The sequence below is a fragment of the Sipha flava genome, unplaced genomic scaffold (genome assembly GCF_003268045.1).
Source record: "Sipha flava isolate LNK unplaced genomic scaffold, YSA_version1 112_pilon_pilon, whole genome shotgun sequence".
Lineage (NCBI taxonomy): Eukaryota > Metazoa > Arthropoda > Insecta > Hemiptera > Aphididae > Sipha > Sipha flava.
The window spans coordinates 1,043,929-1,063,369 of record NW_020271731.1 but is presented as its reverse complement, the minus strand read 5'-3'; the positions used below and the strand labels follow the sequence as shown (position 1 = coordinate 1,063,369).

At 27.2% G+C, this 19,441-nt stretch overlaps 1 protein-coding gene across 1 annotated transcript in view; it reads right to left on the bottom strand.

The window, feature by feature from the left end:
- LOC112689538 (metabotropic glutamate receptor 2) overlaps window positions 1-19,441 on the bottom strand; it is a 310,121-nt gene that overhangs the window by 22,925 nt on the left and 267,755 nt on the right. Inside the window, exons 12-13 of the mRNA XM_025563298.1 lie at window positions 12,825-12,976; window positions 7,724-7,874 (exon numbers count right to left, since the gene is read on the bottom strand). Coding sequence (XP_025419083.1) covers window positions 7,724-7,874; window positions 12,825-12,976 — 303 coding nt within the window. The remainder of the gene's footprint in view (window positions 1-7,723; window positions 7,875-12,824; window positions 12,977-19,441) is intronic.

Genomic DNA, 19,441 nt, shown 5'->3' with positions numbered 1-19,441 from the left:
CGGGGTATTGATACCTGAAGAGCAACGGCGAAACTAGTAAGTGCTATTTTAATAAGCTTCCAAGGCTGCACTAATTGATTTTTAGAGCTTTGCAGCACAGAATATTCACCCATAAACAAGGAGAAGAGTTATCAATGAAATTCTCATATCCCTATATCCACTACTTCTTCCACTAATTTATCCCTTATCGTATTCTGTACTTCTCTTATCTTATACTTTTTCCTCCTTTCTCATTTCTCATTTCATTTTGGGTTATTACAGACGTCATTATACGTTATCTACATGAATTCCTGCTGATTACCCGAATATACTGTGCGCGTGTAAATAATCGACAAAGATCTAATTAAATAAAGCATGGCATCGTATATCAAATTGGTTACGACGACCAAAGTTTACGACAACAATGTACACCAGCTCTGATATATGCGTTTGTGTATAATATACAATGTTTCCGTTTGCAAATGTTAGGTGATTTGTAACAATTGAAATATTATACCTGTAGTGTACTCGGCCGGCTCCCTGCTCTTAATTCATCTTCCAGTACAAATATTTTTCCGTGCATCCAACGGCCGTATATAGATTTTGTAGTTCGCAATAAATTATATTATTTATCAAATGGATAAAATATTAATACTTAGAAAATTATTTTTTCAACTTTTCGATTGCAATATAGTAAATATTTAAAAAAAGTTCAAGCGGGAAACTTTTTTTTTTTAGCATCTTTTGGCCACTTAAAAAGTTGTAAAACAAATTCAGATGAAAGAAAAGACAATCCCTTGATAATATAAACGTATGTAGAAATATTTTTATTTTTTATTTTGAAATTTAAATTACGATAAGGGGTGACAAAAATAGTTTTCGACAGAGTTTTACAAAAATAAAAAAATAAAAAAAAAACAGAAAGAACTAAAGCAGTTTTGAATAAAATTTTCAAGAAAATAACCAAATTTATTGTTGTACATAGAATATTTTATTAATAAGACGCCACGCAATTTAGATATTTTTTTAATTTCGGAAATTAATTCTAAGTGAGAGTTGAGTCATACTTGCGGAATAAAATATCCAGGACAGTCAAGTGTGGTTGTATAAAAGAAAGTTGCTTTTTGTAAATAAAAATAATACACTGGTTTTAAATTATTTTTTTATTTTTTAATACGTATGTAAAATTATAGCGGTGTTGCATAAACACGGCAACGGCGTATTTTTTATATAATAATTTAGTATTATTTAACCAATTGAAAGCTTAACCTTAAGAGATGAATAATACGAGCATATTCTAGTGATCTTGATATTTGATTACCCGATTTACAAAATTTTGGATACCCGTTATGGTTTGTACATTCGTTATTTACTTTGCCCATAGGCTACAGTTATCACAAAAATGTGTACACAAGATGATTACTAGCTGTCTGATAATAATATAATATTTTCACACTTGCTGAATTATATGTGCGTACGATTGTGACTACTTATTATCTGCGTAGCTATACACATATAAGGTAAAGATTAAAGTACGGATTTTAAAGAAATAAAAATCATTAAAAATAAGTAATAAAGCTGTATAAATCTTCCAAACAAACTAAAGAAAGCATTAAAAATAAGTTTATAAAAAATAAAATAAATCATTTTCAACATTTTGATATCTTTATGACTTTATGCTATTACAACGAAAATTAAACTGCAATTATGAATAGATTATTTTCAGAGCAAGTGCATATTTTTATGTTTATTGTCGTCTTAAGATAAATTAATCTATTATATGAATTTAATTTAATTAAATTTATAATTATATAAATTTAATTTAATCTATTATACACCATACGGTACGTGACTGAATATAAAGGAGAAGGTTGTCGAAAAAATTATTGCACATGATTTGGAACATATAAAAATAAATATTAACATTTCAAATACATTTATTCAGAACACATTTTGAAAAAATGTAACTTAAAAGAAAAAAAAATCCAAAAAAAGCTGTAATATTTGAGAAATGTAACGTTAAAGTAAAAAAAAACCAAAACAAAATGTCATGAATTTTACTTTAAGTAGTATAAATCGAATTTGTAGCTGACATAGCTTCGTTTTAAAGCAATAGAAAAAAAAGCAAATACCTTCAAAATCTGTACTCTAGTAATGACTATAGTCACTATAGCCGTTACCTAGAAGGTTTTAATATAGGATTTAAAATAGCTACACATTTTATTTTTAAACTTTAAGTTTGTTAAATTAAAAGTAAAAATATTTCTTATTCATATTATATAGTTATAATATCGAATAGGGACAAATGAACTTGGCCGTTTGGACATCAAAAAAATAAATATATATATTTATAATCTATAAAACCATTGATATTTCATGGTTATAACACAGATATATAACTGTGGTTCATAGTATAACTAATGGTATCGTATCATAATATCAAATCTTATCGAATTTTATCGTTTTGACAATAGGTACCTTTTATATCAATATATATAGCTTATTGATTTTTACATTTTGTAATAATTATCACACATTATTGAAATACGGTAATACACGAGACACGACAATACACATGTATAACCATGTTAGTCGTGTACAAATTGCATTCAAGTATACATGTAAGATGTTATTAATTAATTCAAATCGCGATGGTGAAGTTTTTTTTGAATGAATATTTTTAACATTAAAATTTACATATTATAATAAATATAGTTAACTTATTTATTTTATTTATTGATTTATATATATATATTTTTTTGACGTCCATTTATCCCCACGTTCAAACGGCCACGTCCAAACAGCCACGTCCAAACGGCTACGTCTAAACGGCTACGTCTAAACGGCTACGTCCATTTGTCCTAGATCGTTATAATATAGTACTAATTTTCTTCTAGCAGCTAGATCTTAGCTTAAACATTTACGTGTACTAAAAACTTTAGAGTACATGTACATCTTGGGTAATGAGTACCCACTACCCGAAAACGTTGGTTACCCCAAAAATCGGGTATTACCCGGATATACCAGTACCCAGGTAGTTTAGGTTGCCGGGTATTATCCACAACAAAACAAGAGTACTATTATATTCCACTCATGAAACATCATAATTTTTATTGGCAACAGTAACGGGCGAACGACGAACGCGCTCTTTTCACAGCAGCAAAATAAGATCAATTTAAAGTTCGAGAATCATGGAAAACGATTACGTTCATTTAAACAATATCACGCGAAAAATACGTACGCAAAAAGATTACTTTTCTCGCGTTCCGCATCACGTCATAGTCGTCGAGATTTAGTTCAATCGCAGTAAATAAATTTATACTTCACAATAATGTTAAACGTTCAAGTGATGAGTACAAATGCGATGTTTGTTTTGCGCAAGTACTATATTCGTATACCGAAATGCATGTTGTAGTGACATAGCCAGGATTTTTAAACAGGAGGGGCTAAGCACCTTTTTTGAGTAGGTTAGGTAAGAGAGGAATGGAGAGTTAAAAATGTAAATACGCTCCGGGCTCAGAGAGATATTGCAAAGGAATCAATGCGGTTTGGCCAAATGGTCTAAATAGGTATTTTGACTACCATTAATGCCATGGGCCACCTGGCGTAACCGGTCAATCACTCAAAAGGTTTTTTTTTATTTTTTCTTTTGTTAAGGAGTTAAGCTTTCTTGCATCGATGATGGATCATCATCACGTATAGACCTTTCGATACCATTCGATGGTATATAAAAATTAAAAAAAAAAAAAAAAAATGCAAAACTTTGGAAATAGTCAATATAATTTTATACGAAGGTAGTTAATTTTATGAGGGTGAAATTAATTTTGATTTTGAAATAAATGAATAAATGTTTTATTATTTATAATATATTTTTTATTTTCGAATACCACCATGGATTGAAATAAAAATATATCCTTATTCGGACCAGGACTTAACCAGGTATTCGATATAAGGTTGAAGTTTCGGATTCACTGCAAGTTTAGATTGTGTGTCTAAAATGTCACTTCTTGCAGTATACTAATCGTTTTACTCGTATCACATAATGTATATAATATGTATTCAATATTGGCTACGCTTATATGGTATATATATATATTTAAATGCCAGTAGCACGCCGTTTGTTTTCTCTTTTGTTTCTTTGATGTTCATATTGATTATTGAAAACATAAGTGGCATTTGGTAGAAACTCATGTGGGTGCAAACGTTTATGGTGATTCACAAACTGGTTGGTGGGAGGGAGTGTTTTTCCACGTCACCTAATATTTAACTACTACTATTACAAAAGTAATAAAAAAATTTTTTATATGTAAAACTTTATTATATATTTCAATTAGTATAATATATAATTGTAAATATTAGTTATAACTTATAAATATATAAGGAATCTATTTTTATTAAAATAAATAATAATAAAAAACAATTAATGTTAGTAACATATATTATAATTAAAATTACATTATATTACTATTGTTAGCATTTGAAATTCAATAACTAAAATATAATATAATATTTTTGACTGTTGTCTGTGGGTGCAAAATGATACTTTTGCCCCCCTAGAAAAATTGTCGTGGGTGCAACTGCACCCTCATGCTCCCCCCAGATGCCGCCACTGATTGAAAATATATTATTGAATCATCTATTTGAGTTAAATTTGTTTTTTATAATTTTTATTTTTTATAATTGCAATTTTTATTTGTTTCTTTTGATGTCATTGTGATTTTTTTTTTTTTTTTGGTTTATTTTCGACTTATTTTTTAAATAATTTGTTTTTGCTCTTAACTTTGCGTCCATATTTGATTTTCCTTAGAGATTTCCAGGAAATGTATTGATATCTAATACTTCTTCTATTATCCGTTTATCTCTAATATTAGCTTTTTTTATATTGAATATTTTGATAACGAAAAAATACGTTTGTTTTCAAGCATTATTATATTAAATGTAATATAGAATACGTATTTATGTTACGGGTTAAGTTTGAAAATGGGCAGTTTACTCATTACTCGGGTAAGATACACCTTATTCATATGAATAGTATAATGTGTAAATTATTAAGTGTGCAATGGATAAGGTGTTATGTAGAAAAAAACTAAATCATATGACTTCGGAAAAAAAAAATGATTAAGTAAATTAAATATTATTAAATTATTATTTTGCAAATGAAAAATGAAAAAAATTAAATATAACTATATTTAAAATATTAAAACATTATTAAAACATTATTAAAATTATTATTAAAATTATTATTATTATTATTATTATTATTATTATTATTATTATTATTATTTATTAAAACATTTTACATTTGGATGGCATTTTGAGTTGCAAAATTTATTTTACACAAACATTTTTTAAAATTTTGACCACTGAAAAGAGATTGTGCATTAGCCAATGTTGTACATAGATAACCAAACTATTATCTTGATAAGATAACGGATAATACATTAAAATTTCATCTAGATAAGATAATAGATAACTATTTAAAAATTGATCTGGATAATAGATAAAAGATAACTACAATTATCTAGATAAAAACATAATTTTAAACAGTTTCATCATTCAGAACTTTGTAAAATGGTTATTTTTCTATGAATAAAAGAATTAATTATTAATTATGATTTAATTGGTTTAAAATAATCTTAATTAATTTTGCTAATTTGGACAGAAAACAGTACATAAACCTATTTTTATTTTTCATTACCTAAATTTTTTAAACATAAATATTTTAAGATATTAAAAATAAACTTTTTTTATTTATTTTTATTTTATATTATTAATCAGTTAAGAGATCAAATTAATTTATTATAATTTAAATAATATACAATTAAAAATGTACCTAGTTTTATGATTTTTGTGATTTAATCATATACCTATAATGTCAGAATCACCTTCATGAATCCGTTTCCCTCTCTCGAGAAATAAATGTATCCATGTTAAATTGAGAAAGAAGAACAACTAGTTACCAACGTCAAACAGCCAAAAATAACTAATAACAATGATGTTCGATGGAACGTTAAACGTAGCAAAGTATAAATGTAGGATACTAAAAATAGTATTATTAATGTTATTAATACTGGTCTTTGACGGACAATTTATAATTTTTAATTCATATCTGTATGTATGTATATTATATTTATGAAACTCATACTTGATTAAATTTATCATAATTTTAAAATATTCCATATAAATCGGCATATTTATTTTATTTAACCGTACGTATTTACCAATAACTAATAAGTGATTACTGTTACCTTAGAGCTATTTTCAATATTCACTAACTCGATTTAAGATCTATATACACTAATATTATATAGCCGTGGCCACTATTCAGTGGCTATTGGGTGGCTTTATTATTATTTATTATTTTAATCTAAGTTTATACATTGTTATTTATGGAACGTTCCAACCAAAGATTGACGTTTTATATTCATATGTTCACACAATTATTATATATATTATTATATGAGTATAATATTAGCTATTAGGTATACATATATTAAATTCCGGACGTAAGCATTGGGCAGCGTATCGTCTAGTATCGCTGGTATCGTCCAGTCGTCGATTATATTAAAAAAAAAAAAAAAATAGTTAATCGTTATAAAATCGAATGGTATTATTTGAAATATGTTCATTTTTATGTTTTCTGTGTAAATAATTTTACAATACCTTTTCTTCGTTTATAGAATATATATATTTAAAATTTAAAACGTACATACGGTAATACTATGTCTTTATTATTCCTCGTTTCATTTCCCACAAAAAAAATAAATTATCTTTTTTAAAATTATCTAGCTGATTTATCTTAGATAACCAATTTATTTAAAAAGATGGATAAAAAGATATTTCAAATTATTATTATCTAGATAAGATAAAAAGATTAATTTTTTTACCTAGATAAATCAACTAGATAATGTACAACACTGGCATTAGCTATTTCACACAAAGATTTTTTTGTAACCGACACTTATAAAATATTTATTAATGGGTCATTATGATTTATTTGTTTTTCATCACGTTTTTTTATTTTAGATAATATATTATAATATTATGATTCTGTTAAATCTACCGAATTCTCATTATTTTCATTAATTAATTTATTAAAGCTCTCATAAAATTTCTCTTTTTAAGAAGACAATTGTTTTTTTTAAAAAACTAAATAATCAAAAGCATTAATAAATCGAATAAGTGAACTCGAAGCACCGTCCCGAAGTTTGAAATTACTATACAATATCATTGCACACGATTTATCATAATGTACAATTTATACTTGTATTTTATCTTTTTTTATTAATATTATCTACAATTGATATTTTTTCGTATTTTATTTCATGAAAAAACATTGTCTACTCACAGGTAGATAATATACAAATTGCCCGGTTAATGTAACTACAAAATAAACGTTTTACAAATATGTTTACTTTATCCTATAGGCATGAGTAGTGCTTACATTACCCGATTTTCGTACTCTAGTCATAGATTAATAATATATTTATAATACGAACACCAAATATTATTTAGATATTGACATTCTACTTTAAATAAATGCTTTAGAACTATGAAAATGTGAACAATTTTAACAAAAACAATAGCAATATTGTATTTGAAAATAATATTAGTTTTTGTGCGTGAATAATATAGGACATTTTTATCATTAGAACACATTTAGAAATCGACAAATTAAGAGCTACTATAGAACTATTGTATACACAATACGATATGTTTGGAGGAAATTTAAATATAGTATTACCTTTGTAAGTCAACGAACTACGTTGTCTCGTTGAATTGTTGCAAAATGCATTGGTATTTGTTGTTGTGCAAGTTTTCATTCCCGTCAGTCTCATGTTTGGCATCATGCTTTGACGTACATTGCGTTCCGGGTGACACAAAATGATATACAACTAAAACAAGTTAAATAATATACCTCTACATGTGATGCAAAATAAGACACCTGAGTATGATGTGGAAGTTTGCCTAAAACTTGTCGAAAACATTTCATGTATCGGCTGATTCAGAATGACAAGTAAGAAAACATCTATTCCAAAATTAATTTATTAATTAATTGTTCTATCTTCTCAGGACATAAATAACGTGCACTTTCATGCATACGTGTACTAAAGATTATACGCTTAGTGTTCTGTAATTTATTGTTTATTACAAGATATTGTGCATTTGACACTTATTTAGATCTTCTGGAAAGTATTTTAATTTAAATGATGAAAAGCAGCTAACGTAATTTTATAATAATAATTATTAACCATCGTTAAATATTTTAATTAATATATACGTATTCGAAAGTATTGTTAAAAGGTAAGTACTGTTAACTGAAAATAAAACACGTGATGGTGACAATACATAACTCAAGAGTGATGACAAAGTTGGTAATGTATGCGTAACTTATCAAATTAAAAAAAAATACATGGAATTAAGAATTGTATCAGCTGTAATTATTATTCAATTAGTTTGTATTATTTTTTAACTAGATGCTAAACTATAACAATCTTCAGTATTGTTGTAACACGATAACTACTTGTACGGTTGGTGGTAATTACTAGTGATAGGCAACGATATCGATAATTCGATATGATATCGATATCGTGACACATTTTTGACACCGATATTGTTCTATAGTTGTACGATATATCGCAATATCAAATTTGATAATCTTTCTAAAAATACATTTTATTTTTAGATTCTAAGCTTAAGTAAATTTTATTGTGTGTGCTGTGTAATAAACCATTAACTAATAACAAATAAGTAATAATATTTGTTTAATGTTATAACTGATAAAGTTTGTACACGTGTCCTCGGGAAATGTGAATTATTATATTATTTATATTTAATTTTACATTTTTAAATTATTATTACATTTGATATAGCTTATGATGTTATCTGTATCGATAAGCATTATGTACTAGATAAAAGTTTACGATTTTGGTGTACCAATAACAAATATCATATACTAAATTTTAATATATTATTTTACTAAATTTATAAAAATATAATTCGTTACGATATCGATACACAATATTATATCGTTGCTCAACACTAGTAAACATTACTAATTGCAAAAATATGATTAAGGTATCGTTATATAGACTTAGGTGATACAAAATTAAAATAACAAAACGGGTATTAATTAATACTGACGGGCCTAGGAACACCGTCTTATTATTTTCCAAATAAACATTATAAAAAAAATTACAAACAATAAAAAAAAAAGGAGGCACCCCGATAAAATAATGAAATAATATTGAATATTAATAATTATAAATAATAATATCGGCGTAGGAAAAGTGGCGTTCCCATCACCCAGTGTACTAAATAAGTACCCTGCAGTAGCCCTACTCTGGTCTTCATTGGTTTGGGGTAGTCTGGCCCTCCAGGTTGGGGGTTAATCGGTGGGCCAACAACCCCCCATCATAAAAAAAAATAACGTTCAGGAATTCAACACCTTGCCTCGGGTCAGAGTAATGGAATCAAGACTGGAAAACTGGAAATCGGCTCTACGTTTTGGGACATGAAATATACGAACTTTATATCAACCAGGAGCAGCTTTAACATTAGTTAAGGAATTTAATAAATATAGATTAGAGATTTTAGCTATACAAGAAATAAGATGGAGCAGACAAAATTCTACAGAAATAGGGAATACAATAATATTTTTCAGCCAATATTATAATCGCATACAAGGAGGCACCGGCTTCATCATTAAAAAAAAAATATAATATCCGCAATTAAATATTTCAAAGCAGTGAACTCCAGACTGACTATACTTATAGTGGAGACAAAATGCTATAAAATAGCATTTGTCAATGCTCATGCACCATTTGTGGTGAAAAGTGATGAGGAAAAGGAGGAATTTTATTCATTATTGGAATCCACTTTAGAGGGAATCCCTAGACATTATATCTTAATCTTATTAGGTGATTTTAATGCTAAAATTGGTAAAGAAGAATGCTCCAAAACAACTACCGTATTGAATAGTTTACATCAGATATTGAATATCAACGAATGCAGACTAATCGAATCAGCTACAGGAAAAGGTTTAAAAATAAAAAGCACGTCATTTCTACATAAGGAAATACATAAAAGTACCTAGAGATCCTCAAATGGTAGATACATTAATCAAATTGATCATGTGTTGGTGAATGCGAGATTTAGCAATAGTGTGATGGATGTAAGGACCTTCTGCGGTTCGGAATGTGGATTTGATCACTTTCTAGTTATAGAAAGACTTAAAGTAAAACTAAAAAAAATAGAGAAGAGAAGAGAAGAAAAAATAGAGCACTATGACATACAAAAACTAGAGGACCTCAAAACGTGTGAAGATTTTCGTAAGAATATAATAAATGAGATTAAGAAAGAACACTTGGATTACGGAAATCATGATATCAAAAGCATATGGTCAGCTATAAGAAATGTGATTAGCAAAACGGCAAAAAAAAAAAAGTCGGGGTACGACGATTTAAGAGGAACCCTTGGTTTAATCAAATGAACGAAAATGCTCTACAACGCAGGAAGCAAGAGAAGCCTGGTTAAAGGATATTCAAAACGAAGAAAAATTCTTTAAATATAAAACAAGACTAAAAGAAGCAAGCACCAAAAGAAAATTGATTAAAGACATATTAAGAAATACGGATTAAGACTATAAAAATTACAGGACAAGAGACTTATATAAGAAGATTAACTCTCTAAGCAAGGATTTTAAGTCGAAAGAACATTTCTTAAGGAACGAAAATTATACTTTACTAACAAATAGAGATGACATAGTCGAGGAATGGACTAAATATTTCGACCAGATACTAAACTGCAGAGAACCCGTTAATCCATTTTTTTATTGAGACTAAAAAACCGAATAGAGAAAAAACATACCAAACCAACGGTAGAGGAAATTTTGAACCACATAAAAACCCTGAAAAACCACAAGGCACCCGGTAAAAATGGGATTATCGAAGAGTTACTTAAAATAGAAGTGGATAATCTATCTAAATATATACATCAACTAGTTAGTTTAATATGGCAAAAAGAGGAAATACCAAAAGAATAGAAGACAGCCTTAGTTTATGCCATCCACAAGAAAGGTAACAAACAAATAAGCAACAATTAGAGAGGGATTGCTCTGCTTAATGTAGTTTATAAGATTTTATTTTATTGTATACTAGATAGAATCAAACCTTAGGCAGCAGAGATTTTAAGAGACTACCAGGCTAGATTCAGGAAAAACCGCTCTACGATATATCAAATTTTCATTCTACACCAGTTGTTACAAAAAAACCTGGGAATATAATAAAAGCGTACATATGTTATTCATCGATTTCAAAAAAGCTTATGATTCAATATATAGAGCGTCCCTAATTAGAATTATAGAAGAGTTCGGAATGTCACGTAAGTTAATAAAACTCATAGAATTTAGTATAAGTCACACTGAAGTAAAAGTAAAAGTAGGACACACGTTGTCAAAGCCAGAACAAGTGACAACTGGACTAAGGCAGGGTGATCCTATTTCACCTGTTTTATTCAACATAGCCTTAGAAAAATTAGTAAGATAAGCAAATCTAGATAAGAAATGTATAAAACTAGGAGAAAGTAACATCGGAATTTTCGCATATGCAGATGACATAGTCTTGATGGCAGAAAGTAAAGATAAGCTCAAAAAACAATCAGAAAAACTTATAAATTCTGCAAGACGTAAAGCCTATAGATTAACGCGGAGTAAACTGAATATATGGTAGTTCAAAGATGCGAGTAAATAGAACCCCTCAACGAGTGGCTAGAAGTCGATAACCTCAAGTTCAAAAGAGTACAGCATTTCAAATATCTTGCCGCAATAATAAATCAACAGAATGAAATAGGTATGGAAATAAAAGCGAGAACACAAGCTACCAATAAATGTTTTTTTGGCCTGAAAAAGTTATTAAGATCTAAATTAATCTCAAAAAATCTGAAATCCCAAATATATCAGACACTTATTAAGCCAGTTGTGACATATGGTTCGAAAACATGGACCTTAAGGAAAATTGACGAAAATGCTCTATTTGTGTTTGAAAGAAAAGTACCGAGAAAAATGTATAGACCATGTAAAAACAAATCAACAGGCGAATGGAGAATACACAAAAACAAAGAACTTCAGGATTTATATCAAAGGCTAAGCATTAAAGAAGATATTACCAAAAGAAGATTGAAGTGGGCAGGTCATTCTTGGTGAAAATCAGGAGCATTAGTAAAAATAGTACAGGAAAACGACCACTTGGAAGGCCGAGATTACGCTAGGAAGATAGGGTCAAGGAAGACATAGAAAAATTGAGACCAGGGATAGATTGGAAGGATTTAGCATTGGATAGGGGAATGTGGAGGCAATCCTGTTGAACAACATGGTCTAGAAGACCGAAGTAACAAAAACAAACAGAATAAATAATAATAATACAACTAATACCTGAAAATAGATGATTACAGTCACAATATAAATATATGATAATATAATAAAATAATGCAGATACCGCTCCTCCGATGACGGTTACTATGGTTAGTAAGGCGTATTTAACTACCCTAATGTCAACTTCAAATCACGCGTATAAAGTAAGATGGCCTCAGTTTTTACTCGCACCTAACCACAATAGGGGACATACAAACAGGATGGACGCACTCGCGAAACTTTATACGCACCGGTCCACATTTCAGCGCATACCCACCGTGTCGATTTTATTATTATCAAGTCTAAACACCTATTTCCGGATGGATGTGTGCGGGGAGAGGAATCGCGAGCGATAAGGTCGAACAATCTGGAAATCTAAATTGTTCTCACCCGAGATTTATAGTATATTTTGTACAAGTAAGCTTTTTGTACTTACTTTCGGTGAAAATAGACAAACAATAGTTACACTGGCAGATAGGCTGATGGTTACCGACATGGTTGTTATCCTCAGCGGAGTGTGGTTACCGATACCGAAGTATAGTGGTACAAACGCCAGCCATATGACACATGTTGTGTACATCGTGAAACCTGTAAAAAAAAAAAAAGTAATCAAAACGTATCATTGCTTTCATCCTCTATAAATCTAATTGACAAAATTAATTTATATCGTAATGCACATCGATATAATAGTAACTTAAATATGGATTAGTCATAATTAGAAAAAAATTATTTTTTTATTTTTCGGCCGACAGTTACTGATAGGAAATATATATTTATTTTACTATAGAATTTTAATTGTTATCTATAATGATTTTGAAATAGGAGGAGGGGCTGATTTTAAGGGCTATGAAAGGCTGCACTCAAAATCTCTTTCCCTATATATATATATATATATATATCCATAAATAAGTATAAGAATTCAGACTAGCTTATTTTGTATTTCCAAGGAAACAATTAGTGAAATTACCACTAACATAATACATGAAATGAATTATATTATATAATAATTATATATTATTATATATTATTTATATTATATTGTATTTATTGTATATAACTGCGAAATATTATGTTGTAAATATTTTAAAAAAGATAGTGAATATTACATTTCCATTGTATCCTAACTTGTATAATGTACATTATTATCACGTGTGTTGTTCTTTTTTTTTGAAAAATAATATTTCTTGTAAACTTGGTTCATATTTATGCAAGATAGGTCATCGCAAAAATTTAGTTGGTATTCCATAAATCGATTGGTCATTGCACGTAGGTATATTTATTATTCCATCAAATAAATTTAATATATATATGAAGTGATACTACATGGAGCATGATTGTATATTAAAAAATATCGCTAAGGTTTCAATGTGCCGGAAACTTATAAAATTATAGAAAAAAGTGGAAAGCAACTTAAAATCTTAAAAATGTATTTAAAAAAAATCTATAAAAAAGCGATTTTAAATTACGAATATTTATATTATTTTGATAATTATGTATTATATATCTATGCCCCGGGGTGTAATATTAATACATTTAATACAATGTCATATACATTTAAATTTAAAAGGGTTATATTTAAATAATTTACCTGTTATGAGTATTTTGGTCATAGAAATTGTTATGATTTTTATTTTTTTAATAAAATATTGTATTAACAAAAGATCATTAACAAGCTTAGCCCATTTTTTAGTTACAACTATAGCAATGAAAAATACCGATATGTGATTAAAAAACGATGAAAATTGCAAAAAAATAGAATTTATTTAATTTCTTTTAACGAGATAAAAACAAAAAATAAATAAAATAAAATAAAAGATGCAAAACCATTAATAAATAATATAGATAGTAATTAGTGTAGTAGGTATAATTTAAGAGGACAATTAAATGGATTGTAGTTTTAACAATGGAATATAATATTTATGTACAAGCGCACAATGACTCGGTATTATTTAATTTATATTTTTACACCACGAACACACACACACATACACATATATACACAATTTACATTGTAATTCATAATTATATGAATTATGATTGTTCAAACTTAAAAAAATTGTAACGCACATTCCTTATAAATACCTGACTATTGTGCGACCAAACATGACGTGTGTAAAAAAAAAAAAAAAATACACTAAACTGTTGTTCACTTCACGTAAATTATATGTAAAATAAATTATAAAATATACAATAGATAATAATACAGATCATTTTCTAAGCCTCGGTTTTTCACGCGAGAAAAAAATGTGATCAAAATAAAAGTGTATCGTATATTTTTTGAACTTCTAACAAATGTTTCCATTTACGATCAACATTGGTCCTGTTAAAAGCCCACGTTATTTTATATAAAATGTATAGCAGGTATACAAAACATCAGCATATGTATTCTTCATCGCTATAAATTTAATGTTTGAAAACTTTCTGAACACTGTATAATATATACTCACACGTGGACAAACGAGCGCATTCATTAGCGGTAGACCTGTAGGTCATTGCAGAATCAAAGAGTTGCGGGTATTTATACGAATGAAAATAAAATAAAAAATAAAACGATGGTACCCAAAATGTTCCGGGAAATAGAGCCGGAGGAAAAAAACTAAAAACGGAAAAACTGTATAGTTTTAGAAAAAAGTAATAAAAGTAATAATAAATTAACTAAACTACAACTTGATAAACGATAATAGTTATATTTAAACCAGAAACCATTAAATTAATTAAATTCCGGGATCGCATCGTTCCAAAAGATCTATATTTTACACTTAATTGACATTTAATAGGTACGCAGATGTAGTTAGATCATTGAGGCGTAATGGCTAGAATTCTAAATACATTTTTTTAAAAAAATCGTAATCTAGGAAAACATTTTTATCTATATGATTCAAACGTTGTACTTGAATAAAACTTAAATTTGGACTACGTAATAATACCGTTGCAGCTGAAATTATCAAATATCAATTGAAAATAAAAAAATATATAATTTTAATACTGAACATCTATGTCAGCGTTTATCGAACTTTTCAAATTCTAGATTCCTTAGAGATAGTAAATATAATTCCAAACTTAAAAATAAAAATAAAAAACAATATTAAATAAATGTATAAAATAACGATTTTATGTAGATTCTATTCTATTAAAGTTGTATTTTTTTTTCTTGAAGTTTTATTAATTATCATTTAATTTTTAAATAAGTTATTTAAAATCAGTTATCTTAAACAATAAATTAATTTTGTGCAGAATTTATAGCTTATATATGTATAAAATATAGTTTACATAAATAGCTTGACGTGCAGTTCACTAATGGTGATTAATAATTCAATTTAATATTCACATTATAGGTTGTTAGAATTTTCAAGTTTTTGGTGACCGTTTCCTTCAAGTCGTATAATATAATCACCAACACTCTTAGGTCAATTTAAATTTGATTTTCGTTTTATGATATTAAATTTTCGATTTTCGAATTTATTTTTCTTACAAACATTGTATTTGGCGTAATAATCATCTGTTATATCGTTGGTCGGGTATTTTTATCTTACTATGTAATAATGTGCCTTGACTATTAGTAATTCTCATTTTATTTGACGTCGTTTTAATTTAACGAAAATCCTTCTTTAGGATAATTAATGCATAAGGCTGGTCGTCACGGCTAAATAATAATAATAATCGTGTATACAATCAATTTCCATCGAAAGCGAATACATAATAATACGGCTAGTATAGGTAAATGTGTATGGGTGTGTACGCTTTATAATAATCTTTAGTGACAATGACGTGAAGTGATAGTTAATGACGTGTGACTTAGAGCCTAAATGATGTAGGAACAACGCGTAGCCGACAACGACCTTGTTATAAAAGCTGCACGTCATCACATAATCATTGTGAGCCAGACAGCAAAACCTACTCTTTCCAAATCGGACTTTTAGAACCTGTGGGATGTTCAGATAATTTACATTATGCGGGAATATCCGGTTTTTCATCAACTAAAATGTTCGCACGAATTTTATTCTAAAACAGCGGATACTTACGTATAAAACCTACCAAAAATTTCATTTTAAAAACAAATGAAAAATCATTTTGTTGGCAAAATGTTTTCATATTTACCCGTTTTCAAAACGTTCAAGTAATTTTAATAAAATAGAAAAGTCGTAAAAATGTTTAAATGTTGTATACGAAACGAATCTGATATTTCGACAATAATAATAATAAAAAAATTTAAACCTAACGAGGAATTTTTAGTTTAATTAAATGGTTAGGCGAAATTTAATCTAAAATGCTAAAAAATTTTTTTGTATAAATTGTTACGAAAGAAAAAGCAATAATCAAGACGAAAATGATTATGATATATTTCGCAATAAATTCCATCGCTTGAAGAATTTCAGCGAAATTTCCCGGTAAACGTATAGTTTGGACTTAGGTCAAAATGTATACAAATATATCGATTTTTTGTAACACTTGTAGCAAACGATTGAAGCCTCGAGTTTTTGGGTACACTTGCTTTCGGAAAACAATCATTTTGTTAACTTTAGATACGATTAATGCGTGAGACGGCACAGAGCGCTAAAATCAGAAGAGCGCGTGAGAGACGTTCAAATTAGAGATAAATTTGATGAAACGTTGGGGACACAAAATATCAACTCTAGGTAAATAGAATAGTAATTTTCTCAACGTGGTTTATTATAAATTAGTATTATTATTATTAGTATTATTAGTATTATCATTATTATTATTTATTTTTAATATTATACAATATAATATAATAATACATTATTATTTATTATTTATTATTAAAGTAGTGTCTGATTTTCTCTGTATGATTTACAAATATTTGACAAATATGGTAATTTGAAAAATTATTTTGAAGATTTTTGATTATGAATGGGCCTCTCCAGTTCTCCAAATTCTGTCTGTTTAAGTTGAATATTTAAGAGGTCGTTTAAGAGGGAGGAGCGCCAAAATAATTTTTGGAATTAGCGCTGAAAGAGCTAAAACCGGTCCTGACTTTATATGACTTTATATTTCGTTTGATTTTTGTAAAATACATTTTCCAGAGGTTGATCCATACTAAGCTAATGAGAGACAGATACATTTAATATTCAAACATAAGATCATTCGTTACTCGGTTTTCAGCATGGTATAAAATATGTTTTTAATTATTATATGTTTTTTTTATTTTATTTTTTTATTATTTATACTTATAAAGTTCTCCTGACATAATCATCTAAACTTATTGTTAATAGATTTTTACATTTTAAACGTTTGAAAATTAGATAATAATATATAAAATAATATAATACATTTTCGTTTTGATATTTACAATTAAAAAAAATATGATTAGGGTTGCTTAGTCTATATAATTTTGTACTACTAGCATGGTTGATGTGGTTGAATTATTTTTGTAAATTATATATTTAATTAATTTGAAATATATATTTTTAGCCATGGCAGGTATGTTGAAAATTTCTAAATAGTTCTAAATTGTTTTTCGAATTGATAATGGCTTTTATTATTCGAGTAAGGGCGATCGGCCCTTTTTCCTAATATCCACAATTGTCATTTAAAATTTCCACGGTTATGTTCTTAAAAACATGTGTCATCAGTTTGCTAATTTATTTACTGTTTAGCTTAGTTTAGATAAATATTTACTATTCCTTATGTTATAAAAATTATTAACAGATGTTCAACTTACTAAACTATATTAGTTTGTTGGCTGACAATTATTCTAGATATGACTTAATATTTCAATATTTATGTCACATAATTATCATATTGAATTTTATAGAAAATCGAATGTTTTTAAACATCATAAAAGTTTTAAAATGTATAGTATTATTATGACTGGTTCATTTAAAAACATCCAAATATTAATATTCGATAACTATTGTATCCAGTTAATTTAAATTCTTAATTTAATGCATAAAATGTATTTGATTCCATTAACTATATTATAATTATATTACATTATAATAATATTATAACAACTATTTTAAAGATTTTTTTTGCTTATATATATATTTAAATAATATTTAAATAATTGTCTTAAAATAATTAAATTAATGTAACTTTTAAGTATAATTTTTTACATAATTATTAACTATAAATATTTGTACAACGTACAACAGATAATTTGAACACAATAATTATTGTTTATCTAATGTAAATATTCTTAGAAATGTGTATTTTATTCACTAAAAAATATTATATAAAAAAAATAACCAAAGATAAATGTTCAAAAATTAGTTTGCGCATTCGTAAAATACTGATGTATTCGTATATATTAAAATACGTACACAATTATAGAGTTGTGCATATTTTATTGAAAAATAGTTATCATCTAGGAATAAATATATATCATCTTGCTTACTAAAAAAAAGTAATGCATAAATTGTAAACAAAAAATATTAGTTTATTTGAGGTTCCTTTTATACATAATATGTTAATTTAAAAAAAAAAAATTTGAACTAATTTAATTAAAAATTAAATTCAGATAAGGGTTAAGCACTAATGAAGTTGATTTGTCGACTGAATCTCAGAATTAATTATAAATTTACTGTAATAATTGTAAAAAAGAAAAAAATTATTTGTATTTATTATTATGAACATGAAATCTTATTTCGTTTATATTACTAGTTTAACTACTATCGTATTTTTGTAATTGATTAATTTGAGTTCGTAAATACATAGCATTTTAGTATATTACCTAAGTAATAAGCAATATAGTAATAAGCATATTAACTATTAAATTACACAACATTATGCACTTAGTATCTATGTACAATAAAGACTACATAACAGTAAATAACATAACAATATATTTTAGACATAGTCCATAGTTCAAATATCTTTCATTTAATAGTTGAGGTACTAACAAATAGAGAATATTAAAATTAATGTAATAATATGTACGTATGGTTATGTTATTTTTGAAATAAAACTTAATGAAATTTTAGTTGTTAAATAAGTTTAATATGTTCTATATTTATTAACATAGGTATTATCATCTTCTAATTATAATCTAAACAGGCGTTGGGAAAGTTGCGTCCCTATCACCCATTGCAT